Source organism: Melospiza georgiana, chromosome 5 (assembly GCF_028018845.1).
Source record: "Melospiza georgiana isolate bMelGeo1 chromosome 5, bMelGeo1.pri, whole genome shotgun sequence".
In the NCBI taxonomy this organism is placed as follows: Eukaryota; Metazoa; Chordata; class Aves; order Passeriformes; family Passerellidae; genus Melospiza; species Melospiza georgiana.
This window is the reverse complement of record NC_080434.1, coordinates 27,952,449-27,980,378: the sequence shown is the minus strand read 5'-3', so window position 1 is coordinate 27,980,378 and position 27,930 is coordinate 27,952,449. Positions and strand designations below refer to the sequence as shown.

General features: G+C 39.6%; 1 protein-coding gene across 4 annotated transcripts in view; it reads right to left on the bottom strand.

Moving 5' to 3' along the window:
- MAPK10 (mitogen-activated protein kinase 10) overlaps window positions 1–27,930 on the bottom strand; it is a 144,595-nt gene that overhangs the window by 42,287 nt on the left and 74,378 nt on the right. For all 4 annotated transcript variants that reach the window (XM_058025340.1, XM_058025342.1, XM_058025341.1 and 1 more), the window contains 6 exons: window positions 25,869–26,038; window positions 9,119–9,248; window positions 7,214–7,272; window positions 6,091–6,229; window positions 4,970–5,135; window positions 1,656–1,727 (listed from right to left, as the gene is read on the bottom strand). In XM_058025340.1, the coding sequence (XP_057881323.1) occupies window positions 1,656–1,727; window positions 4,970–5,135; window positions 6,091–6,229; window positions 7,214–7,272; window positions 9,119–9,248; window positions 25,869–26,038 (736 nt within the window). The remainder of the gene's footprint in view (window positions 1–1,655; window positions 1,728–4,969; window positions 5,136–6,090; window positions 6,230–7,213; window positions 7,273–9,118; window positions 9,249–25,868; window positions 26,039–27,930) is intronic.

Genomic DNA, 27,930 nt, shown 5'->3' with positions numbered 1-27,930 from the left:
AGTATTTACAGCTGAACCTCAAGTGTATTATAGATAGTTTGGTTTTTCTTCGATATTTGTTGGTTTTTTCTTTTGGGTTTTTTTTTTTTTTTTGGTGTTTTTTTGGGGTTTTTTGTTTGTTTTTAAGAGGAGAAGAGTGCATTGTTTGGAGGTATGATGGTGTTTCTGAGGTGGTGTTACCACTGAAACACAGCACAACCATCACACTGAATTACAGATCTTGGGGGTGGTGGGAGCTGCTCTGCACTTTGAGGTTACAGCTGGAGCTGGGTGTGCAGCCTGCTCCTCATGCTGCAGGGACAGCTCAGCACCTTTAAGCATCTCAAAGCTACCTACTGATAAAGAAAATCACCATTTTAGCCTCTCTGCATCTGTTTTGCATCCAATAACTTTCCAGCCCCTCTTCCTCTAAGACTGGGAGCAGTAAAGTGCTGCTGTCACCCCCTGAGCAAGCAGAAGGTCCCTGCTGTCCCTCCATCTCCCTGCCAGTGAAGCAGAACTGCATCTTCACTGGGCCACCAAGCACAGCTCAGCTTTCAGAGGAAGCTGACAGAGCTGGGAAAACAGGACAGGCAGCACCCAGCTTTGACAAACATGACAGGAATTACTCAAAAGTCAGCAAAAAAATAATTGCTTCCACGGCTCCATGTCTGTGAAAGCTGGGTTTTCTTCACACCAACTGCCAGTGGCTGCTGATGCCAGGTTTTCGTGGTGCCTTTCTGCCAACTAGCTGAAAATAAGATGCCTTTTTGTTTCCAAGAGTGAAGAGATGTTGTGTTGCCTCATTTTATTCTGATGGGCAAAACACACGTACATTTCCAAGCCAGCACGGGCAGGTTTAGCCTGTGATAAACAGGAGGCTGAGTACACACCTCCTCTTTTGTTTTCATTTTCTAATATTGCTTTCACCACCTTGGAAGGGGTAAAAATAATATCACCCAAGACAAGAAGAACAAGATAGGAGGGAAATAAAGTTTAGTTGACAACACAGACCTCATGCAAGTAAAGGGAAGTTCATTTTTAAATCAAGAGAATCTGATTTCAGGCCAATTTGGACACCACAGCAGAAAAATGGTTGCCTTAAACTGAGTGAGTCAAATTCTTCATTTTGTTTTAAATAAAAATAAAAATGTTGTATTGACTCAATACTGAGCCCATACAGCATTGAGATGAATCCAAAACCATGATGCATTAGCAAGCAAAAGATTATGATGTCACCACAAATGTTATGAAGTCAATATTTCCAAAATATAAAAGCAGAAAAACAGATTTACAGGAATGAGATGGGCCAAATTAGGACTTTTTTTCTTTTTTTTCTTATTTTTCCTTTTAAGAATAGTAAATAAAGCTGTCCAATTTGCCATCATAATGCTTGTTTTCTATATTGCTTATTGACATGACATAAATAGTATATAAAATGGAATGATTACAGGTTTTAGAGCAATTTAATTGACTGAAATAATTCTGCGCATCTGTTTTTCATTTTCAATTTTGTGCATATCAGTAGTGTGCTATTTTTATTTAGCCATACCTCTGAGATTCAACTTTCTGCTTCTATCTTTACAGTCCTGGTATAGTCATTTTATGGTAAGAGGGATGGGGTGGAGGAGAGAAACAAATAATAGGTGAAGCTGCAGCAAATGGCACAAGGATACAGTCCCTTCCTGGAAAGAGGATTTTGTGGCGAACCATTTCTCCCATAATGCATCCCACAGACCATATATCCACTAGAACAGCAGAGACAGGGAAGTGAAGAAGGAGGGAAAAAAAAGCAAAGTTAACTACAACATTTCACTCCTAAAGGAGGGGAAAAAGGTTGATCAGCACAGTACAGTTTGTTTTGTGGTTTTGTTGGGTTTCCTTTTCATGTCTTACCAAAAGCTAAAATAAGTAACTAAACAAACAAAAGCTGTGTCAGTCAGCTCAACAGCAGTTAGTAACAACAGTGGAAAAAGTTTAAAAACAACATTTTGGGTAAAGGTCCAGAGCTAGCAAGTAAAGATCAAGTAACAACTGCACAGACCCATGGCATTTATGAATGAATTTATGGCTAAAAACCACTCCTTTTTTTTTTTTTTTAAGGAAAAAACCAAAGCAACCAGATAATGATAATTGAATAAATCCTACTTGCAGAGCTCCTAGGCTTTGTTCTTCAGCACTGAGTCTCTCTGCAGCTGCTGACAAGAGGTTCCAAATGGAACTGCTCACACAGGTAAAGGCCATGTGGAAAAATACCACCCTTAAAGGTTATTTAAATCTCCTCTTTCAGGATCTATACCTATATCCTATCTATAGGTACCTATCACAGAGCATGACCTGAGTGGACTCTGTTTTGTACTGTGTAGGCACTCAAAATAAAAGCTGTAACAAAAGCTCCAAAGGACAAATATCAACAAGACTAAGAGCATTTCCTATTCCTAATCCTGCCTTCAGCTTTTAGATTAAATATACAGTTACCTTATATGCTTGACTTGGATAGGGGTTTTTTACTCTTTAAGTCTTTAAAGCAGAAGTGCTGGATAGATAGCGACACAGTATTCACAGAAAAAAAAATAAAACAAACAAAACCTGTCTTCCATGTGAAAAGGTAAAAACTGCTTTGAAATGCTTTAAAAGACTATGCTGTTTCTGAGCCTGAAATCCTCATTTTCTGGTTATGTTTGACCTACAAAACCAATTTTTCTCCTCTTTTTCTTCCCCTTTCTTAATCTTCAAAAGCAATCCAAAACAAACCAAAGAAACAAACAAACAACTCATTTCTTGGTGAAACAAAATAAAGGTGAAATGTTCCATTTGGGAAAAGGAGGGTACAGGTATCAGGGGCATGGGACAGCAGAAGCATGCCAGAGGCAGAGGCAGAGATTTCTTCCTAGAGACAGTTTTAGGGCCTTCCATAGAAGTGCAGCAAACTGGTGATAATTATGCATCTTTAGCCAACCAAGTGCAGAAAGAAAATGAAAGCAGTGAACAGTCCTTATACAGGCAGTGTACATAGAGGGGAAAAAAGTTGGGGAGCTTCAGTAATGTGGCAGCATAGGCCAGAGCAGGGAAGCAAAGATCATCCCTTTCTGTTGACTTCCTTGGGAGCTGGGTCAGAGCCTCCAAGCAAAGCAGTTCCTCTGACAGATGAGCTTCATTTTCAAACGTTTTGTTTTCTTCCTCTCTTTATTTTGGCTTTGTCCAAGTAAGACAAGATCATTCATCTTAAGCCAAACTGATTGCCCAGGGAAGTCAAAGGAAGTCTCTGTGTTAACCTCAATGGGCGTTTGATCAGGGCCCTTGGATGTGGCAAACATTAGAACTTTCCCAGCTGTGTCACAAAAGTGTGTCTAACTTCTTCTTGGTGCAGCTTTAATCACGTGAAAAGCAAAGGCTCTCTCTGTCCTTTCATGGACAATAACAGAAACAATAATCCTAATCATCTACTAAATGTCTGGAGGGGGAAAAGAACAACAAAAGAATTCATTTGACAACAGAAGATCTCTGGATACTGACTAAAGAACTGCCTGAAGAGTGCTAGCTCAAATTTCTAATGGCACTTAGCAAAAATTTCAAACAAAATACTTTAAAGAATATAATTCCTTTACTTTCAGAAATTATTCTCTAAGCTAAGCATCTGCATAATAATAATAACAATAATAATAACAATAATAATAACAATAATAATAACAATAATAATAACAATAACAATAACAATAATAATAATAATAATAATAATAATAATAATAATAATAATAATAATAATTTCTCTACTTTTTAGACTTTTGTATTAAAATTTATACTTAAACTCATAAACATTACAAATTATCCATACAGGGACTTGCTAATTTTGGAAGAGGTTGTGTGATTATGTTTTCAGTAGTGCTGAAGCCATGGAATTGGCTCCCAAAATCAGTTTCATTGCTCTTTACAGGATGCTGTAAAGTGGCTGTCAGTAAAAGTTCTCCTGCAGGTTAGCTACCCTCCTCAACATAAATTAAGCAGGGCACTTTTAATAAATTCCTGGTCTTGTCACATTTGCTGTATTTGCCATCAAAAAGTCTCCTCAAACAGACAAATTATACCTTTGACAGCAAAATCTGAGCCCTAGCTATTCTCTCATTTCCTGCCTGGTCTACCTGGCACTCAGATGCAATTCTCAGTTTTGTTACAAAATGAGAACATCTTCAAAAGTTTTCCCTTCATCTTCTGCAAAATTTGAGTTTTTCCTTGTCAGCTTCTCTATAGCAAGCACCCCCACCTGCTTTTCACAATATTTCCAAGGACCAAGATCTCTCTCAGACTATTCAGAGAAATATCCTATTTACTTCTATGGAGATTACATATAAATTATATCTTTTGTTTAATTTTTTTTTAGTTTCAGCTTTTTCCCCTTCTCTGCAATTCTACTTGTCATCTAAAAAAAACAAACTCAAAGTGCAAAATTTATACCAAGATCTTGACAAAATGAAACCTGTCAGCAAAACCTGGGACTTTGTTAAATTTATCATGAAGAAGGAATTAATTCCTGAAATTCAGATCGAGCTCTGGATTTAGAGAAATGCTGGAAGGGCTAGGATTTTCTATTTCAGCTTGTACTTCTTGTTTCTTCAAACAATTCAGAGATCCAGACTCAAATTTAGAACACATGACTCGTTCAGCAATTCCAGTGGTTCCCACGTTATTTCACAGCCACAGAAGGCAAAGATGCAAGCTCTGGTCAAAATGAGTTGACTGTAGTTGTAACTTCAAACATAACTAAGAATAAGTTCCCTGTTACTCTGTCATCCCACACTGATAAATTCACCAGCAGTGCATCCCAAATACATTCTGCAGCTGCAGTTCACAGCAGTGAGGAACTGCTCTAACTCCAGGTGTCATTCCCCACCATTTCCCACTACATTTCCTGTCCCTCCTTTGGGTCTCCCTCACCGTGGTGAAGCAGAGCTTGCCCCTGAGGGGCCCTGGTGCAGTGGCACTGCAGCCCTACCGTTCTCCTTGTAGCCCATTCCCAGGATGACCTCCGGTGCTCTGTAGTAACGTGTCACCACATAGGGGGTCATCATGAAGCTAGTGCCTGCAGTCCTGGCCAGTCCAAAATCCAGAATCTTCAACGTGCAGTCAGATTTTACTACAATGTTACTTGGTTTTAAATCCTGCAAAAGACAGTGAAAAACACCCATGTGACTGTCCTTTATAAAGCCAGGCACAGCTATGATTCCAGGAGATGCTTTAGGTCACCCTTCAAATACTCTTTCCCTCTTCCAACCCAGTTGCTATCAGAAATACTTGTAAATATAACGCAAATCCTTGCTGTTGTTTCTGTAGCAAACTGTTCTGGAAGTTATTCTACCTCAGCATACTGGGCTTTACCTGGATAACAGGAGCTACTGGAAGTAAATTAATTGCATTTACTAGGATTAGTATCCGAGTGCTGTTTTGATTAGATTATTTTCTCTTAATGCTGTGAACCTGATAGAGACATTCCAACTGCACCTGAAGAGATACCTTAATGCTTCATTTATAATAATTCAACTCATCCTTTGCTGGATGACTATCTGGCAGCCAAATCTACAACCCTCTGCTAAACACATGACATGTCAAGAAAGGAGAACTTTGTGGAAGAACTTCCACTTTGCAATCCATTTTATCAGCCTTTCTTTTCTTTAGGGAAACTATTTTTTTTTTAATGTGGAAATCCCAAATTAGTGAAAGCCCTTTTCAATAAAGAAGTTAAGCCAGTCTTTTCAATCAATTGAGAATTCCCTCCTGCTCACAGTGACATGACCTGATCCCCCCCTGCTCTCGACTATCACACGTGCACTGCCAGGTATCACATTCTCACCAGGCACAGCACTGACGTGTAAAATGTAAAATGAGAGGATGCATTTAATATAGACTCAGCAGTCTTTTCATCTGCTTCAGCACATGTAAATGATGACAAATGCCAGTTCCATATCCCCTAACCTCTGACTGTGGCTTTTATGTCTTTTATTCATTGCACTGGGACACAGGGCTTTGATCCCTAGTACACAAGAGAGCCAAATGGCATTTAAAGTCTTCATGATCATCTCATATGCTGCCTTAAGTTTTAAGCCAAAGGCCCCTTACCCTGTGAATAATCCCTGCAGAGTGAAGATGCTTGATTCCACAGAGCATTTGGTACAGAAGGTAAGACATTCGCTCATGGTCCAGCTCCATCTGAATGACCTGGCACAGGTTGGCATCCATTAATTCCATTACCAGGTAGCTGAATGGAAAAGCAAAGCCACAGGGTTAGTTTTTTGTGTTGGAGGCAAATCACAGCATCATCTCAAATAAGAAACAATGCCTTTTCTTGCTTTAAAACTCACTTTATTTCTGATGACTGGGAGTAACCCAGCTGGAGACTGGGCCCACTAACCACAGCACCATGGTGGTGTTTGTATCTCACTGCTGAGACACCACTCTTTCAGCATACCAGGGAAACCAGTGGATTATTTGCCCTTTCTTGGTGCATTCCCCATGACAGAGACTGTACCCTATGTGGACAATCAGGCAGCACCACACAGAAAGGCACTGAACCCAAAAGACCCACAAGCACCAGATGATGTAACTGCTCAGCCTTTGATCATAGCAAGGATGGCTTCCACAGTACACATAGTAATCTGAGAGAAACAGAGGTGTCTGAGAGGGTAAAATATGCATCCCCATGCAGAATGCCTTCAAAAATCCTCCTCAGCTTGCATGACTTCACAAAATTCTCATTTACAATTAATTGTTTACTCCTGGCATCAGACTATAGATAGAATATAGATAGAATATAGATAGAAACGTATTTCCATGCAATGTACACAGAATATGGGAAAGACAGGAAGATAAAAGGAGAGCAACAATATAAAACAGAGAATACTTAAAATTTCACTCTCAGCAGGCTCATACTGGGCATAGAAGTGGTTATCCAGCAGGGCAAGGTTCCAACAGAGGTGTTGATTTTCTTCTACACCAACCCCTATTTCCCCAGGCAAATAACATTACACAACAACAAATATGAAACTGGTGGTTTTCACCTTAAATTATCAAAAGAGCTCTCAATATGGGAATTCAGAATATTTTTCTACCCACTAGACTCACACTATCTTTTTTTAGAGATGGCTACAACCTTTGTATTTTGCTGAGTTATTGCAAACAAGGTACACCATAATGCCCCACACATCCCTAAAGCTTTAGTTTAATTACTGCCCCTGTTACTTACACATCCTGGAACTCCTCCAGAGATTTCTGTGGTGTGAAGACATTTAATAAACTTATAATCTGAAAAGCAAAGTAAGACAAAAGAAAAAAAATAAGTGATATACATAATCAGTTGAACCTGCTTTGAACTGTGTTAAAGAATAAACTGTTTTTTCACTATCTGTTTATATTAACACTTGTCACTTTATGGATCAGTAAAAAATCAGCAGCATTCAAAATAAAATACCACAGATCTCTCAGATTTCTTTTAGGTGCACTTGAAATCATCTGAAAGAAAGATAACCAATGACAAAACAAAGTGCTAAGGGTGAGACACTCCTCTCGATTTTGAAGTTGCAGGTTCAAAGACCAACTTCAGTTCAATCTAGCATAGCAGTCATTGTGCTACAGCTAGAATTTTCTTATTTATGAAGAAGGCTAATTTGAGGGGACAAATAACCAAGGACCATCTTATCAAACAGTAGTCCTTCTCTCTGACATGGCCTCAATTTCTTTGAGGGCACACACATGCACACACTGGCTGATACAAATTCCATCATGAGAGGTACAACTTTTCAATAGAAGCACTTTGAACCAGAGATCCCCCTGAGCAAAGACATTTTGCATACTTCAACTCCTTTTCTCCTTTCTCTTGCTTGGTTAGCAGTTTCATTTGGTTTATTTTAAACAGGCTGGGCTGCTGAAAGACACTGGTAAGAATGTGTGAAAAAGAAGAGAGGAAACAACACGACCCCACAGATCTGGACTTCCCCTGTTTTCCCTCTGTGCAGGTAACAGAGGTAGAGGACACCAGCGCTGCTGCCATGAAGGCAACATCTGAATGTCTCCCTTCCCACCTCCATTGCCTCTTTAGGTTTTCTAGCAGAAATTGTTCAACATTCTTTCTCTTTACATATTCTGACTGAATCTTCCCTCTGCACATGTACATTTACAATCCTCTCCTTCCTTTGCACTTCTCTGTGCAGACAGATTAAAGCTCTGACCCAACCCATGTGGTGCTGTTAGCAGCTGTCATGCACCATGTTTAAAATTATGTATTTAAAATTAATTACACTCCTGTTGCCCCTCTGCTCCTTCCAGACCATTAAAAAACTTCTGCTCATCCCTGCATTTTCAAATCCTCATGCATTGGGCTGGTTGAGGGTAGCGTCTATCAAGTCAACAGGGAAGAGACAGGAACAGTCCTGATCAACACAGTGGGAATGTAAGGATAAATCCCTTCCCAGAAGTGAGGCAGAGGCACTGTACTGTCAAGTCCTGCAATTTGCCATTTTATGGTCAGTTGTTCCTCTTTCCATGTGAACATGTGATTGAGAACAAGTGTAAAATCTCCCCTTGCATCACATTGTTTTAAGTTCATTTATGCTTTGCATAAGAAGTAAGAGTCATTGCAAGATCCAAGGGACAAGTAAACGCTGCAAACTGAAAAATTCTCTCCTAATGAAAAGGAAAGGGCACATAGATATGGCAGCAGGAAATCCAGGAGGTGGAGGAAGATGAAATCCCTGGGACATCCCTTTACAATGCAGTGTGGCAATCCTACAAATTTCACTACAAAAAAGCAGTTGATACAGTCTCAGGCAGATAGTTCTAACAGATAATGGTTAAAATTAATATACAGCCCTGGAATAACACTCCTGGAATATTTTCATTCATTATGGATACTAAATGATATAGAATAGACGGTGCAAGAAGCAAGAAAGTCTAGAACAATCCCAGTTTGGCAGAGCCTTTAAATAAGTACATGGAATACCCTCAGTCTCTCCTGTGGGCATGTAGCACCAGACAGTGTGCAGCCCTTGAGCATAATTTACTTTAATTTCTTCCATTTAAAAAAGGAACCCACCAAAACAACTTCCCTTCTAACACAGCAATGCACATACCATTTCTCCTGCTGAACACTTACATTTTTATGATTCACACACTTCATGAGGACCAGCTCCCTGTAAGCTCTCTTGGCATGAGTTTGGTTCTGAAACGGTCTGCTGAGCTTCTTAATGGCCACGTTTCTGTCAAGGACGGCATCATATGCAGCACTGTAGTGATGACAAACACAGGGGTTATGCATCTTAGAGGCTATCCAGCACTTCTCACGGCAAATTTCTGAACCTCAGGTCCTTTTCCTTTTTCCACTGAGAAAAATACTGGGACAAAAAAAGAAGAGTTTCCATGAAAAAAAAAATAAAGTAAGAGATCAACAGGAAACGTAGCACCACATCAGCAGAAGGAAGCACACACCACTACTTCTGAACTCCAGCTCCATTGGAAATTAACACTTATTTTCAAGGGGTGGGGGAAAAATTTAAGTAAATTCAGATAAAAATACAATAAAAATGGATGAGAAGGAAGTTGTTTCATAAAGCAACTCTCTGTGCAAGGCTATAGCAGAAAAGGGTTTTGCTTTTTCTGTAGCAGTTATGAACACTTTCACAATGTGGTTCAACAACCAAATGCCCACTTACCCCAAATGAATTTTGTGTTTTCCTTATGATATTTCTAATGGAATCAAGTTATTTAATCATTCTTTGAGACCATATCAACCAATTCCAATAACATACCTAGAAGCAGAACCATTTCACAAGGATTTTTACCCATTCCTAGTGACAAAAAAATTTGTTACATATGCACAGTTACAACTTTTGAAAATGAAGAAATACACTGTTTGAGATGTGAACTTTTAAAGCTGAGGCCCTAAAATGCTCCTTAAACTTTTATGTGCTTTTCACAACCTTCAGCAATTTTTATAAATGTTACTCCTTATGTACGTGAAACACTTATTTTGTTGGTTCAAATCCGACTACATAATTTCTGACTTCTAAATACCATAAAGCACACTAAGTACTAGAAGCATCCCCAAATGGACAACTACCTCAGACTCACTTCCTGATTTTTCCTTTTACCAAGAAAGAGGAATTGCATGACACAAGTTTTCTGCTAGTCCATGAAAAGCAACAGTGTATTTCCCAGGAGATAAATCAACCAAACCACCTATTGTTCTAAAAATTGCTTTCCTAAGCATGAAGTAAATATTCAGAATCCTGCAAAACTTTTTTCATTAACCCTTGCTTACTTCAGACACTCATTGACAGAGGCTAACTAACCAAGTTGAGCAGAAGCATGCAAGCATCAGAAGCTTAGTCACAAAGCCAACAAAAATGTACAGCTGTTCAAAATAGGTAAGAAACTGTTGGGAATGTTTGTCTGGGAAACCATACAAGAAGAGAAGAATCAGAAATGCTGAATTTTCACTACATCTGCATAAATAACACACCAAATGCATCCCACAAATTAGAACAAAGGTGATGATAAGTTTTGCAAAGGTTGCTTTTAGGATTTATTTAGGAAGTCTCTTGAGAGTGGGTTTAAGGAAGTGACCTTTCCATGGCCACATCTGGAGTTCTGGGTGGTACTCCAGGCTTCCCAGTATGAGAAAGATAAAGACTGGAGCAATTCCACTGATGAGCCATGAAGTTTATTATGGACTGGAACATCTGTCATACAGGGAGCAGCTGAGTGAGCTGGAGTTGCTTAGCCTGGAGAAGGCTTAGGGTGGATCTTATCAATTTTCTTATGTATCAGCCAGGAGGAGTAAAGAAGGTGGAGCCAGACTCTTCCAGTTGTCCTGGGCAATCTGCTTTAGTTGACTCTGCTTTGAACAGCTGGGTTGGACCAGGTGTCCAACATCATCCCTTCTGTCAGTTGGTAACAATTCTGTATTATCCCATTCATGAATAAGGCATGTGACTTCCATGACCCAGCTAGTCACATGCACAAAGGTACTGCACTCAGCAGTTAAACCACAGAAGCAGCAGCTTAGGTGACAAGGCTATCAGAAATCCAGCCTGACTTGATTTCTCTCTAGCCACAGAATTTCACTCAACTAAACCTTGTGTTAGGAGGAGAATGGCATGTGATTTACATCCTGATAGTACATAGCAGAAAGCAAATCTCCTGTCCTGCTGTCAGAACTGTGTCTCTCATTCTGATGTAGTTCAGCCACAACAGGGCATCATAAAGGCCACAGCTAAAATACCCTTTAGTTCCATTAAGAAAGCATTGAACAAATCAAATGCAAAGCCCAGGGATTTAAATATACAGGATCTTTTAACAGTTAAATATTCTGTCCCTATTGTTCATAGACATTTACTGCAAATATACTTCAGCAGACAAATCTCTCAGCTAATCCATCTTGATCACCCAACTTCTTTTAGGATGAAAAGCCGAGGTAAGACTCATCTGAGCTGTGTAAGAGTACTGTGAATCATTTTAATAATCTTTTTTTGTATTTTAATCTCATTAGATACATCATGAAATTACTGACTAGGAGTTAGAAAACAACAAAAGTTGGAGCAAACATTTTCTTCAGCTTCTGATCTGTGTTCGCTTTTCTGAATTTTCTCTCTCTGTCAAAACAATCAATCTAAAATCAGAAAACCAAAGGCTTCTTAAGCAGTTGGCTTTCATGATCAATTCCTGTTTCTTTGCATACCATGGAAGAACTAAAGTTCCTAATCCTTTGTAAAGACGTGTACTTTGAGTCACAAGGATGCTGATTGCAATTCTATCATGGTCTTCTGTCAAATGGAAGGTATCCAACTACTTGAAGAAGTCATTACATAAATTCATTGCACTGGGTAAACCCACAGCCCTGATGAGTTTTTTCTGTGCTCACCAGAAAGAAGCTTTTATTTACAGCCAGCCAACTCTGCACTTCACTACAGTGAAACTACAGACACCAGATGTAGGTCCTCTCTCTGCTGCTGGCTACACAAAATTCTTACCTTGGAACACCAAGGTGAGTACTGATGATAAGCCTCCCTAAGACAAACTTCAGTCACTGGCAGGAGAGTGGCTGCATAAACACTTGGCTCCAGGGATCAGGAATAAGAGAGAGAGTAATGAGTGTCTGTGAACTCTGGTGAAAAGGCTGAGTGTGAAAGTCACTCTAAATCTCAAATAAGAGACTGGACTTGCATCTAAAAGAGTTTCTCTGGAAACTCTATCATAACACCTCTTGCTGAACTGTGAATTTATTCTTTAATTTGTACAGTTTCTTGATTTTATAGCAGACTCTAAATTACCCCTGATCTTGTAATAAAATGATAGCTTTACTGCAATATGAGCTCAGAAAAATCCTCAGAGTTTACTACCATGTCCCTGGCAGCTGTACAGACAGAAAAAGCAGTAAATAAACTCTTTCCCCATAAATCCTCTTTACAGTTAGTTTGACATGGTAAATGTTAGTGCTAAAAATGCCTTTTAAAACTGTAAATAATTTGAAACAAACCTATTTAGCAGAGATAAAAAAAATTAGTGAATATAAATTCATGACTACCAAGAGATATATGTAATCACAGTTATTTACAAGGCTTTTTGCTGACTTTGGCAGGAAAAAAAATGAAACTCCTCCTAGTCAGATTTTCACAAACCCAGGTCATCATTTACTATAATATTCTGTGTGAGCTCGGACTATGATGATCAATGAGCAGTGATCTGTTGTCAGGCACTTGGAGGACCAGGCATTCATTTTTATACCTATTTTGAAAAGAAATGGAAAGCATTCTAGTTTCATGTCCAACTTTCTATTTCAATAGGCACTTACCAAATAAATACTTAAATTTATTCCTCCCATCTTTTCATCAACAGGGAAATTCAACATTTATCAATTCCATTATAGTCTACCCACCAGAACAGACTGTTAAACCCACAGAAATTTTTTTAAAACCAACTCTTAGAGATGGGTTCTTAGGATAATAAAGGAAAACCAGGGAATCACATTTAACAGGAATGCTAATGATGGCTCATCCTCAACCACCAATCACCACCAATATATGGAGTGGAGCCCCTTCCCTAGAAATGCTGAGATACACATCTAAATGTATATGCACAGAGAGATAAAAAGAAAAGCATAGATGGATGTATGTATGAATCCTTTCCATAGCAATTTCTCTGAGGTAATTTCAAAGCCCTTGGTTTCAGATAACTCTCACTATTGCAGTTTCTGAAGAAGTAATTTATAGGAATGACAAGAACCAAATTTTTTTCCTACATCAAGCAGAATTTCTGTAAATGTGGTTTGTGAAGCTTTAACCATAAAATATTTCAAGTGCTTTACATTCTCTCTACTTGAAGTCCCCTTTCAGCCAAGTACTGAACAGCAACAAAAATGAGTGAAAATGTTATTTTGCTTCAAGCAAACTTTTCTAAGTTTACTGTGGCATGGATTTTTTGGTGGGTTTGGTTTGTTTGCTCCTTGCATTGCCCTCACATATCAGTCAAAATTTTAGAATGAAATTAGACTTTCTCATTCTTAACTTGTTTTTTCTCCTCTTGATAAATAACTTCCAAGTTTCTAAAGGCAGATATTCATACAAACAGTGCATATTCTGCTCTTCAATAATTACTTTTAACCAGAAAAAAAGTTATTAGAGTGAAAACTCTCCAGAAAGTATATTTAAACATAGTGAATGTTTTCCATTAAACTAGTGAAAAAATAAAAGAATTCCATACATGCACCAGGGTGCAGAAAGGTTGCCCCAAGCAGTACAAGTCAAAGGCCACTGTAACAAAAAGCCTTTAGATGTCCCTATTAGATTTGGAAGCAACCCTTTGTGCTGAAAATAAAAAAAATCCAGTATGAGTGTACTGAAGAGTTGCAGACCTCTTGTCAGGAATGGCTACTGTACTCTCTGGATCAGCTCTATTCCCTCTGAAAATGCATAGAAATTGAGACAATATTCAGAGCTGATGCTAAAGAAGACCAATACAGCCTCGCAATGGATGACTGCTGCACTTTTCTTGTTGCCAGCTATGGTTCCAGCCTGTTTTTCTGTATGTTTCCATCAGCTCACAGCTTCTTGCAAGCCAGTAGAAGCAGCTAGATTACAAAACATAACCAAGCTGCCTCCCCAGCTGCTGCACAAGTCATCATTTTTTTACTATCACCAGATTCCAGTTTCACAGAATAAATAAATCCGTTGCCAAGGTTTTCCATGAGGTTCCTCATTACTGCAGAGATTATTGATCAGGCTCAAAGTGTTCCTTCCTGCATTGTAGATGCAATGTGCATGTGAAACGTGCATGTGAAACATGTGATCCATTATCTTGTGTTGGAATGAAGTAACATGAGAGAGGACAGAAGTGCCTGTATTTTTTGGGATTATCATCCCAGTCCTTGAATGAAAATTCAGCATTGCGGTCAAGATTCATAGTGAATTCTGTAGTGCTTAAACTTCAAAGATGTGCCACAAAAATTTTAAGAAAGAAGTTCAAATATGGCTCTATTTTTACATTTCAGCATTTTATCAGGAGAGACAGCTGGGCTCACTCATCCCCTCCCTATCCCTGCTTTGGATGCAGCCCAGGATGTATTTGGCTTTCTGGGCTGCCAGTGCCCATGGCTGGGTCATGTCCAGCCTCTCACCCAGCAGCAGCTCCAGGTCCTTCAGGGCAGGGCTGCTGGGATCTGTTCATCCCCAGCCTGTGCTGATCCCAGGGTTGCCCCAGCCCAGGTGCAGCATCTTGTACTTGGTCTTGTTAAAGGTCACAACCCTCCAAATTTGCTGAGGTGCACTTGATCTCTTTGTCTGTGATTAATGAAGATATTAAACAACCCTGATCCCAGTATGGACCACTGAGGGGCACCACTTCTCACTGATGTCCGTCAGGATTCTGCCCTGTTGACCCTCTGGATGCACATGTCCTCCCCTCAAATCCACCTCTTCCCATTTTAGAGAGAGGGATGCTTCACAGAGGTCCAGATAAATGACATGTGAAACCCTTCCCCTGCCCACTGATGGAATGGAGTCACTCCATCACAGAAGGGCACAGGGTTGGTCAGGCAGGACTTGCCCTTGGTGAAGTTGTGCTGGCTGACCTGAATCACCTCCATGTGCTCCTTGTGCCTTAGCACAGCTTCCAGGAGGAGCTGTTCCATGATCTTCCCAGGCACAGAGGTGAGGCTGACAGGCTGGTAGTTCCCAGGATCCTGCTTTCTGCCCTGTTTGAAAGTGGGTACAAAGCTTCCCTTTTTCCCATCATCTGGGACTTCACCGACTGCCATGGATTTTCAAATATCATGGAGAGTTGTCTTGGCACCTACATCAGCCAATTCCCTCAGCACTCTGGGGTGCCTCCCATCAGGTCCCACAGACACATGTGCATTCCGGTTCCTTGGTGGCCATGAACATGATCTTCATTTACAGTGGGAGGCGCTTTGCTCCCCCAGTCCCTGTCCTGCTGTCCCTCCACTGCAAAGGTGTGGGAAGACAGGCTGCCCCTGAAGACTGAGGGAAAAAGTTAAGTACTTCAGTCATCTTCTCTCTGATAAACCCCTACCAGAGAGACGATGAATGAGATACTCAATTTTTTTTTTTTTTTTGTCTATTACCTGGCTCAATAGCCTACATGCTTACATGCAAACACAAAGTCCAAGCTCACATATCATTCAGTCCCTTTACTCTCACCCATAAAGGATTAAACTGTGTCATTGCCATATTCATAACTGTCCAATTTTGAATCTGTATTGCTCATTCTTTGTCAACTACTTCAGTCATTGCCTAAAATGCCAAAGCCAAGCAGCCTCTTGCAGCAAAAAAAAAGTGGAAGCAGAATTCATTCATAATTCTAAGGACAGCTGGATCTGAAAAGTCCTCTGTGAAATCTATCTCACAATTTAGTCATGCTGAGAGAGTTCTTATCTGCCAAAATTTCAGATGAGAGGGTCTGAAGAAAGGTGTCTGAGCCATCATATATAAGACAATGTAAAAGAAGCTGCAGGGAGTGGAGAAAGAATGGAACACTTATTTTTAATAAAGATATTTAAAATAAAAGTTAGTTATCTTTCTAATTACCTGAGCTGGTGATGCCCTAACAAGAGTCTTTTTGCAACCCACCAGTTACCAGTTGAGCATATTGATGCAAGATAAAACCTTTTCCATAGTCATTTTCTCTCACAAATTCAGTGGGGATACAGGGATACAGTGGGAAAGGGAATGTGGAAACAGCTATAAAGTTCACACATTGCCTGGCACACCACTCAATGGGCTCTGGTTCAGTTTACCAGGAGATTAAAATATTCATGAGGATGCTGAGTATGGAGCATGTTTACACACTTCTCATCTGCATGTGCTCTGCTAATTCTTCGTGCTTGGCTCGGAAAGCTGCTTGGCTGTTTAATACTTTTCTGAACAGCACTGTAAAATCAGTATTTTGCACTTTCTGGTCTTGAATGTCTCTTGTCACTACCTCACTACACAGTCTGCTAGCTGCCAGGAGCTTTTGTTAGCTGCCAGCCTAGGAAATTCAACCTGGGCAGCAAAAGGAGCCAATATTCTTTTCCATCCTGCCTTGAAAGGGCTCTAGACCAATACACTTTCTTTTACATGTGAAGTATGTAAAAGATGACAATCTCATGGTTTCCAGAATATTCTACATTACTCACTCTTGGCATGCTCAAGGATTTACCAAAGCCAGAGCAAAGTGAAAAACTGAAAAATGGACCAGAGCTGGGGGTGCCCATCAATATTCAGTGGCAGGAAACACATGGGCAAAAGAAGCTTAAGCATGATTTGCAGGTAAACCATATTAAGTAGATGTTTACCCTACATCTGGAAAATGGGTATAAGACACTGAATATGGCAAAGATATCTGACATTTACTGCTCTGAACTCAGCAGGGAATGTTAACTGTGGACAGTTTTCAAGATTGTTAAGCAGCACAGCCAGAAAAAGTCCAGTTTCCTTGTTTAACAGCAATTTAAAAGACATGGGAAATAATGGCACTGAGGCAGAGACTTTGCACCTGGCAGAAGCAGAGTACCTACCACATTCAAAATGTCAGCCACATGATAAACCTGCTATTTTTTGGACCTACAAACTGGAATAGAAACCAGCTACTATCTCACTATTATTCCCTCCCAACCATAATTTAAAAGACTTGCTTGCCTGACAAACAGAACAAAAGCTGTCACTTGGGTGAATAAGAAATGCTATTTCATTTTTCTTGCTGCATTTCTCAAATGATTAAAAACCAAAATTCAAGAGTGGAATAAAAGTGTACTGCTACCAATCATTCACCAACAACATGATAATCATGGGAGAAAAAGGGTAAGGAGTTTAACCCTAAAAGGCTGCTCAAAATCTCGTTTCCCCCCAAACTAACCCTGCAATCTCTACAAGGCTGTTCTAGGCAGACAAAACCAGCATATTTTACCTGCTGCATTACAAGCCAAAGCGTCTTTTTCCAGTGGGAACAAAATGAAAACTATTAGGTGTTACATAGAGGTAAAACCTTACAAAGAGAAGGCCATGTAAAATCATGGCTCAGGCCTGCAAATTTGGATAAGTAGAAAAGGACTATGGGAAAGAGACTCAGCTGAATTAGGGGTAGAAAAATGAGTTATATAACCCTAGCATGTTCACATCATGGTGTATGGTGGTTGGCTGAATTATGTTTGTTAAGATTTAATCCTGTGTAACTGAGAAAGGCCTGACTGCTTTAAAATGCTTGGTTTTTGCAATAAAGCAGCTCTCCTTTGCACCTGCCTGGGGACTCTGCGTAACTCCGGACCCTCACCCCACAATCAGGTTTTTGAGTTGCCACGTTACACCAGAAATTTCAATACTTAGTTGTTTAAACAGAATTTTAAAACACTATTTGAAGCCAGGAAAGAAAAAAAAGATAAAAAACCAACCAACACCCCCAAAAGAAATTCCACACAAATAACACCCACAAACAAACAAACCAACTCCTCCATGTCCTATTTTTGAATTGCAAAATGACTCCTGCATTTGAGTCTTCCTACTTTCTGCTTCCCTTTCTAACTATCTGTATCTACTGCAGACTTCTGCCCACTCTTTGTTTTCCCACTCATGTCATAACAGACATGCCTTGCATTGTTCACAAATTTCACCCAGGCTTCACACAGAATATCTTGTTTCATACTGTCTTTCTATCTTCCACAACTACTTTTTAATTTTTTTGGGCTGTCACTGCCTCTTTATGATTGTCTAAGGACAGCTCCTGGGACCAAGCACAATATATTGCTTTCTGTAAAGCACCATGAACATCTGTAGACTACATTAATCTTAGAGAATAAATATCAGCAATACATGCTGACAAAGAAAATTTAATTACCTGAGCTGCATTTCTTTCCAGATTGGCTCTAGTTTTTCTATGTCTGGTTCCACTGCTTCTTTGTTCTGATGCCTGCCCTTTTATTTAGGTGCTCTGTCCTATTGCCCCACTTCCCTGATTCCATGCGCCCATGGCCATTACCCTACCACAGGAGAAACCCCTTGGTCCTAAGAGGGAACAGAAGTGTTTTGTGCAATTGGTCTCATGTGAAACACATGGTGAGGATGAGTGATGATGATGCAAGGGTGCTCATGTCAGTGGGGATGGGATTTCAGGGGAATGACATGGAAGGATAAGCCTGAAGTCTCTTAAGGAGCAGCCACAATGCACTGACAGGAATTAATGCCAATCCTGGATTTCCAGGAGGAGCAAAGAGAGCCTTGAAAAAATCTGTCCAGTAAGTTGCATCACAGTAGTGACCCAGGACAAATGTGAGAAAAGGGAGATCTGGCAGCAACCAAAAGGAAGCTTTTTACAGTGCAGGAGCAGATAGGCACCTGACATCTGTAAAGAGGGTTTGAAAACATCTCTGTCTAAAAGTGTAAATTAAATGGAGTTTCTAACCAACTTAAGTTTCACAATCATCAGTTACTTCCCTGCAGACACAGAATTTATAAACAGCATTTTTAAATGGCTCAAAGGGCACCACAGGTCCAGCCACAGTTATGAACTAACCTGCTCTATGCCTGAGAATTGCACCAATCCAGCTGGAAAACCTGGCTGCCAGGGCTCTCAAATGAGCCTGACTCTGCCTTTACAGTTCTGAATCTGTGACCAGGTAAATGGAGCATTGCTGCCAGGGTTCACAAAAACAGATTGCACAGAGATGGCTCCCTCACAAACTTATTTACTTTTTCCCCCCATAAACCTGCAGAGTATAAATATGGAAAAGATTTTGCCTGCTTAACTGTTGTAGTCATGGAAACCATACGAGTTCTTTAAGGAGAAAGGAGTCAAAAAAGGACATAGAAATATAGGCAGTGTATTTTAGTGACAGAGGACATGATTTCCTTGCTATAAAAGAATACTGTAGCACATTTTATTACATATAATTTGTGATTACCACTACATTTTAGATTTCTCTCTACAAGCAAAGGGAAATGAAACAAAAGACAAATGTGAAATATGTGGTGAATCCCTGCCTACTAAGAATCTTTGCATTCTGATAGAAAAAGGACATAACCAAAAAAAAAAAAAAAAAAAAAAAAAAGAAATTGAGAAATATTTTTGGGTATATCCTTTTTCTTTTTTTTTTTTTTTGCCTCTTTCTCACTTATAGACAGTTGTAGTAGATAGAAGAAGCATCAAGAATCAAAGCAAACAATGACTCAAACACAATCCATCTGTCCTATTTTTTAGATGCTATGTATAGTTTGTCACACGACAACAGTTCTCTGTGATCCTAACAGCAGTTCCTTCCATATCCAAGCTCAGTTCTTTGCTGCAAGAGCACTCCAAGACATGGCCTCTTCCTCCCACTCCATATGCAAGCAAACTGTCTGTGGATATGTGTTAATATGCAAACTCTAATAAATCAGCTTGAGAAACACAAATCTGACCAACTTAAACAAGCGCCTCAATATTCTGGAGGTCAAATACAGAGAGATACTCAGCCTTTGCTGTACCCACTGGGAATCTCTCAGCGCCTGAAAATGCACATGCTGGGGATCCAGATTCCAAACACAACTGGGACATTTGCTGTCTCTCTCAAGAACCAAGGCATAGATACATCAGAACCACAAAGCAGAATGTGCTGCTTCACACGTACACCAGATCAATGGGCGACCAAATACACACAGCTTTTGGTGTGTCAAAGTAACAACATGCTAGAAAATCCAAAGAATACCACAGTGTAACTGCAAACTAGGGGCTGGGGAAAGGTCCTGCAATGTACAAATGAATGAGAGAGGTTTGAAGCTTGCTGTGAGTTTAACTTCTGGTATTCTGGTATTGCAACAAGAATTTCCCAAAATGTAAAAAAAACCCCAAAAAAACACCAAAAAAATTCACAAAAGGAGGAAAAAATTTAAATCATCATGTGCTGCCATGTGTACAGGATGATATTAGCGCTGGGAAACATGGCAGAATTTGTTCATACTGGAATGCTTATTTCACTATCAGTGCAGCAACAGTTTCCAGAGCAAAGTGACAGCTATTTCTTACATCCCTCTCACAGAACACACTTGTAAAACTCTCTAAAAGTTGTTTTCAGAAACCTCCTTGGGAGCAGGACGTTAAAGCACATCAGCAAAGCACACAACAGCTTGAGGAAGAGAACACTGGCTGAACTAATGGACACAATTTGAAGAATCTACAACAGAATGGGATCAATCTGCAGTGCCAGCCAACAGAAGTTTAAGCACAAAAAGCTGCAAGATGTAAGTGTAACTGGAATGGAAGCAACCAAACTCATGACATATGCTCTGTTCTGCTTCACATGGAAATCTGGGGCTGACAGAATTACTGCTGCCACTCTCTTCAGGGCCACTGAAATTCTAGGCATATCAAAATACATTGTTCACCCCCTTTTGCCTCTGAATGACATGTATTCTTTGTTCTCCTCTTCTGAGGAAAATTAGTGATTGATCCCACAGAGAACATCTCTGAACTTCAATGGAGCTATACCAGTTTATACATGCACAAATGTTGATCTCTATCAGGGAATACAGTATTTCAATTCAGTGACACAAAGAAATCAAAACAGTATTGCTGGGATAGCAGGGCCACAATGGGGAAAATTATTCAAGTCTCAAAACTTGGATACACCAGCATCCAGCTGAACAGTACAAATAAAATTGTGTGTTAGCCGTAAGACACTGATACGACCATTATTCTTTGTGGTTTTCCCACTGCACTACAGCAAAAGTATGAGCTTGGAATTGTTTATGGTCAGAAGCATCAACTGCTCTTTTCTATGGCTTTTACCATTATTCCCATTGCAGTATCCCTTGAGATCCTTATAGCCAGCCCAGGAGTCAATGGTGCTACACAAAACCAGAACTGAAGGATAATCATCGTACAAAAGAGCTCAAGTGTTTCTGCACCTTGTAGTCACATTTCCCTTCTAGCCTTTGAACACTCTGGGAAGTGGCTGAGTCATCACCCCAGCAGGTATTGAAAAAGATGTGCCAATGTGGCACCTGGGGACATGGTTTAGTGATGGACAATGCTGGGGGAACGGCTGGACTCAGTGATCTTCAGGGTCTTTTCCAACCTAAATGATTCTGTGGTGCTGTGATTACTTTAGGGAAAGAATCAGCAGATTTATAAGCTACAACAAGCACCACCATCACCACAGGCTGCTCTGAAAGAACTCTGCACTCCATAAGGTTCAACCACTAAATTACAATTAAATCAGCAAAGGAGAACCTATGGTAATATTAGGCAACACAGGAAGCTTTCTATTGTCTTGCTGGCTCTACCTATTACAGGAACACTAAAAGATTATTATCTCCTTTAGGTTCAGGCTCAAAAGTATTATCAAACCCCCTAATTCAAAGAAAACTATCTGCAGCCCATTTCCCAATTTACTACTTCAGGAATATATTTACAGTCTTCTCTATATCTGCAGATGAGGTGTCTTTCTAAATTTATAATGCACTCACTGAAAAGCTCTCATAAAAGCATAATTCCTGCTCCCATATCCTCCACTCCAACATTACACACACAGAAACTTCCTGCACCAACAAGACAGAATAAAGCCCTTCCCAGCCAACCCCTGCAGTCCAGCTGGCACGTCATTAGACCACATCTCAACATCATGCAGCATGAAAGCTTGTGCTCACTTTTCTTAAAAGACCAAGATAAAAGATTCCAGCTGAAAGGCATCATCAGACTCATTTATTTGATGTTCACTCAGACAACTTAGTTTTCAAAGCTGTAACTTTCTCCTGATAATACACACAGGCATAGCCACCATGTGATGATAAACCAGGCCAAACATCTATAAGATTCTGCTAAGATTTTAATTACTTGTGTCCTCAAGCCTGTAAGTGATGTCTTCCCTATCTGCCTCAGAAACCTGGACTTCACCCTTGCTTCAATCGTAAATTCAAAAGCTGTCAGAGGCCCTTCAAATTGCTTTTGAAATATTTCTGTACAACACCATTTTTCTAGACATCACAGGCAGTATCAAAAATATCACAGGCAACATAAAAATGATGGCTTGCAAACCACAGCAGAAAACCTACAGATCAATTACCTTGCTTCCAGGCAAAAAGTACTCATTGAAACCATAAAGAAACACCCACTCCAACATCAGCATATTTCTGTTGATTTTATGGAACATGAGAATTCCTCTCCATCCACCATCACCCACCATGCACAAACCCAAGCTGAAAGTGACCTGCCTCTCTTTCTCAGCCCCTTGCAAAATGAGGTAGGTGTCAACTCCCTTCTAACATTGCAGAGGGGTATCAGCTGCTTCTTCTCTCAGCAGTTTAATGGCACATGTCTAATTAAACTCAGAAAACTGTTTTCTGTTTCTATGACAGACTCAAGGATGAACTAGTGTGGTTACGTGCCTGTGCAGTTTGTACAACTACAGTTTGGTCAAATAAACACCAAGCTGTGTTTCAGCCATGCCCCATTGTCATCATGCCTGTATTAACAACATGATAATGATATGCAAACACACCCTTTATAGGCTTTCTCACAGATGTCAGTGTGATGTACAGTGGGGAAACAGCCTACACTTTCATAAAGAGTAGTGTTTGCAGGATGAAGAGCAGTTTCCCGGCTCAAGATATTCCAAGCAGCTTGTTTTCTTTCCTTCTTTCGGCTGCTAAAATTATTTTGTGAACATAGTTAACACAAAACCCATTAAAAGAGACCAAAGATTAATTTCCAAAGATCCTACATATACTATGTCTGTATAAGTACCATTTCCTCACTGGATTTATAATTATTACACATGGGCACAATTATAACAATCACACCATATGGTTTTGTCTTTTCCACATAATTCACTAAATTATCATCTCATGAAGATTTAATATCTTTAATGCTTCCATATGAAGAAAATAATTTTTTTCTTTGATGTAATTTTCAGCACTACCCAGTGAAATCAAGTCCCTACCTTTTCATAACCACATTTCCTGCTTCCTGTGCCTGCTTCTGTTCCACTACATAAATTGTTTTCCACTGACATTTTCCTGCTTATCTTGAAACCTGTTCATAGAACTGTGTGGGAAGGTTTCAGTATTCTGTGGCTTTGCCTAGGAACCCTGCAACACCTTCCAGAGCCTGCAAAAATCAGCCTCTCCCCCTAAAAGGAGTTAGCATTCAGCAGCCCTGCCCCATTGCTCCATAAAACCAAGTGTCACTATGCACCACAGCTGTCTCCAGTAGCTGGGCAGCCAGCTATCCCACTCAATGAGAGGTATGTCCTTTCCTATAGTTATCCTGAAGGAAAATCCAGAAACAGTCCATGCACTGAGAAGACTGAGCCTAAACCCTTCTGTGCCTGCCCTTGGCAGAGGGAACAATCAGAAATCACCCTGATTTCTACACTTCTCCTGATTCTGGCAGGAAGGGACAGAATTGCATCCCAGGTCTGTGACACTTCTTGAATAAGCCATTGAGTATAAACAGAGCCACTGGATCTGAAAGAAGCTATGACCTAGGTTTTCCCTGCTATTTTCATAGAGGCACTCCTTGTGGCTATTCTTTGCAAAGGAACAAGACAAGCAGGGCAGATCACCTCCACCAGAGCATGCTGTGCTGCATAAATAGGCAGGTTTTTGGTATTTTTGTTACCTTAATCAGCTTTTTCTAGATGTAACTCTATTTCCATCTAAATAGAGTAAGCTTCTACAGTAGAAACTTATTCTAATAAAGTTTACTGTGTAAGCTTATAAATATGAGGTAACAAGAAACTTACACAACTGAGGATGTTTCTTATAATGTATTGCTTTCTCTTAGCTAAACTACAAATATTTATCTCCTAATTGTTTTCTCATTAATTAATCACTTCACCATTGTTTCTTCATGTTTGCTGATGGATGATTTATTTTATTTCTGGTAAAGTCTGCCTTACAACAGGCAGTTTAGCATGTAACACAAATTAAGAAAAAAAATGCTCATTATCTTCCCCATCTATTGTGTAATACGTCTATATCTCTATCACCAAAAAGGCCTTTTATGGCCTCTCCATGCTACTCACCATTTCAGGGAATTTGTGTTAACTTTCACTTGAACTTTCTTGTTTGCTGATTTGATTTTCTTTCCTAAGAAATTCATAAATTTTGCTGTCAAATCTTAGTATGAAAGTAACATTCATAGGATGCCTTTGATTTTATTTAGCTAAATTTCTCTATTTTTTGCTGCTCACAATTGATCATTACAGCAATTCAGTTGCAGAGAGGTTCAACAAAAACTGATTTTCCTCTGAAACAAATAGAGGATAGAAAGGAGGAAGAAAACCACTTTTGTTTTATATGGAATTGAAAAAACAGTGCAAAATTAATTTCAGTAGTACTGAACCCAAAATATGCCTCTTTCCCAAAGCTGATTTAAAAGCAACCTTGAGTTGTTTTGTGTTTAAGATAAGGAATATGGTGCATGGTCATTTAGATCAATCTTTGGACTTGCATGGTCTCAAAGTATGCTAAACACTGGAAGTGTTGGACTGAGACATAAGGGTGTGCTGTCAGTGCTGTTACACTGGCAATTATGGTGCCAGTGCCAACAATCCATGGAAAAACGTTTGCCACTGGATTAAAGGAACCTCTTGCTTTACCACTGCCTACACCTGTAAAGTAATACACATTATATCAAATTCAGGAAAAAAACCCAGTGACAGACGTGACAGATGAAATTAAGACTTCACCTTTGATCAAGATATAGATAAAATATTGTTATAGCTACCCAAATGTCTCATAATTAAACCAGTAACAATGCTTGCACAGACACATTTAAATACAAGCCACAGATATTTAAAAGCCATGTCTAAAAATGCAGAGGCAAAAGCCACCCAGGATTCCACAACTTTTGAACATGATAAATTCAAATTGCATTGTTTAGGAGAGCTACTGAATTCATCTTTTGCTCACATTATTCACATCACTGCAACATCACTTTTAAGAAATAAAGGAAACATTAGCAGTTGCCTCTATTTCAAAGGCTTCCACCCTGAACATCTGAGAATGCTATGGGATGTGACAAGTTTCTGAATTGCTCTCAGTGACTTTTACTGTACAAAGACTAAAATTACGGGGTTTTCTTGGGATATTATTTGCACTGCCTCAGGAAATAGAGCCTCAGTTGTCAATTATGATAAGATCTCTCTCCTGCTTTCTTGCTAGTTGCATTTTGCTGTGTGGAGAAACAAACCCAGTGCTATCACTCTCACCAGCCAGGGAATTTATTAGCAAACCACTGGGCTCCTTCTGCCTCAGGATGTCTGTTGCCTGACTGCTATTTTTGCAATTTTAGACAACAGCTGTGGCTGGCAAACTGTGAGGAGATGCAAAATGCCAATTCTGTTTCCAAGCATCATAAGAGAAAGTGCTGATACTCACCAAACTATTCCCTGAGCCCCAGAGCCAATAGGTTTCAAGTTCTGGTAGCGTTTGAGGACTGTGAAGGTCGAGTCACCTACTTCCACGCTGTAGAACTGGTTGTCAACTTTGCTTTTGCTCATGTTGTAATGTTTGGCAATATATGACACATCCACTTGTTTCCCAAATCCCTGTGGTACAGAAGAAGGGAAGGGGAGAAGGGTTGGTAAAAACAGAGAAGCCAAGGCTGGTAAAGCATTAGAACACTGATAAAGCACTGTCAGCCTAATTTTTCAATACAAATTATTGTCATTTTCGTCTCATTTTCATAAAGACTGTATCAAATCTTCTTTCATGCCAGAAGCCACCATAAAAAGGCACTGATTAAAGAAAACCAGTTAAAGAATTCTCCAGCTGATGTTTGTGACACAGCCACTGCCAACTACTGGTCTCTGCCTGCCATCACTCCTGCCTCATGACTACTGGTTATGTGCTCATGCTGATTCTGCCCTCATTTGTTTCGCAATTAATTTAAAATAAGATGGCTTTCATTAGTGTGGAAGTGGGACAAGAGACACAGGAATCAGGCCCTTCATTATGGATCAGACAGAGCAAGCAAATGTATTCCCGTGAGTGCTAAAACTTTCCCTGAGCACGTGATAAAGGCCTTGAGAACCTTCCAACACGGGTTGCAAAAGAAACAGAGCAGTTAATGAGACAAGTTGTGACCCAACATGGCTCAGTATCATGGAGATTCATCCAGAAGCTCCAAAGGTCTTCAAGAGTTCTGGTTTCCTAAGGATAGGAGGGAGGATTGCTCTTGTGACCTAACAAATGCAGCAAACCACAATTTTCATGACACGAAACCAAGCCCTGTAGCTAGCACTGCACAGCAGTGCTCCTCCCCTAAACTGTAAAATTAAAAACCAATAATTTTTACAAGACTTAAAAAACCCTCCCTCAAATCTGTAAAATTACCATGCAGCAAGTTACATTATAACCCCTTTATGACTACTGCTGAGCTCAGTTCCCTATGGACTACTGAGCAAATTTATAGTAATTTGAGATAAAAATCAGAATTAAGTGCTTGTAATTAAGGATTCTATAGTACAGGATTCTGAGCACAGGATGCAAAAGCTCAACATATTACAACAGAACCGCCCTAAAAGAGTTGACATTTCAGTTATGGAAGCCAAGACATGCCCAGATGCCTTCCATAAAGCAAACCCAAAAAACAGCTATGCCTCTGTGTATGCATTTTTTTTCAGTGCTCCCAAACACAGCTTATAAATTTTCTTATTTGCTCCATTATAAATTTCTTTCCCCCAAAAAAATCTGAATGATCAAATGCATTATGTGTTTATGGACTACTAAGTTGAAATTTGATGAACCTGGGAAAAAAGTAAAGTTGACTCTGATTACATTACTCGTTCAATTAAAAAGGACATCATTCCAGTGTTCCAAAAATCTGGCCATTATAAACAGATCACTGACCTTGCAAAGAACTTGGATTTTAAGGTTTGCCTTGGAAAATTTTTTTTTTTTTTTTTTTGTCCATTATCTGACTGGAAGGCCCTTTGGTACTGGACAGCATCATCCTAAACACCTCATTTAGAGACTTTGAAACATTTTAATAAATGCAGCTCTTCATTCAAACACAAAATCCCATCTTAGAAGACCAAGTGGAAACTTTAACTTGTTCTTCGAACATTGTAAGGGGGAGAGCAGGGGAGGTCTTGCCCTAACACAAAAAGTGAGAGATTTATGGACACTGACACAGTGCTAAATTGAAGCTTCCAGAGAGTGAAACAATTCCAAAAGAGGTTTGAATTTTTCTCATTGGAAGACAAAACAGGCTGCATCTGATTCATACTGTGTAGCCTTAGTCTTAAAATGTCTTCCATTGTGTGAAGAGAGATGTATAAATTTGGCTATTCAGCTCAGGTATTCATACCAGACCTGAAACTGGGAGGTTTTTTTTGGGTTTTTGAATAACATGCTCCTGATTGACAGGAATTTCACAACTCCCTCTGGCTAGACAAGCACATTTGGAGCATGTTTTTCCTGATGTCATTATCAGAAC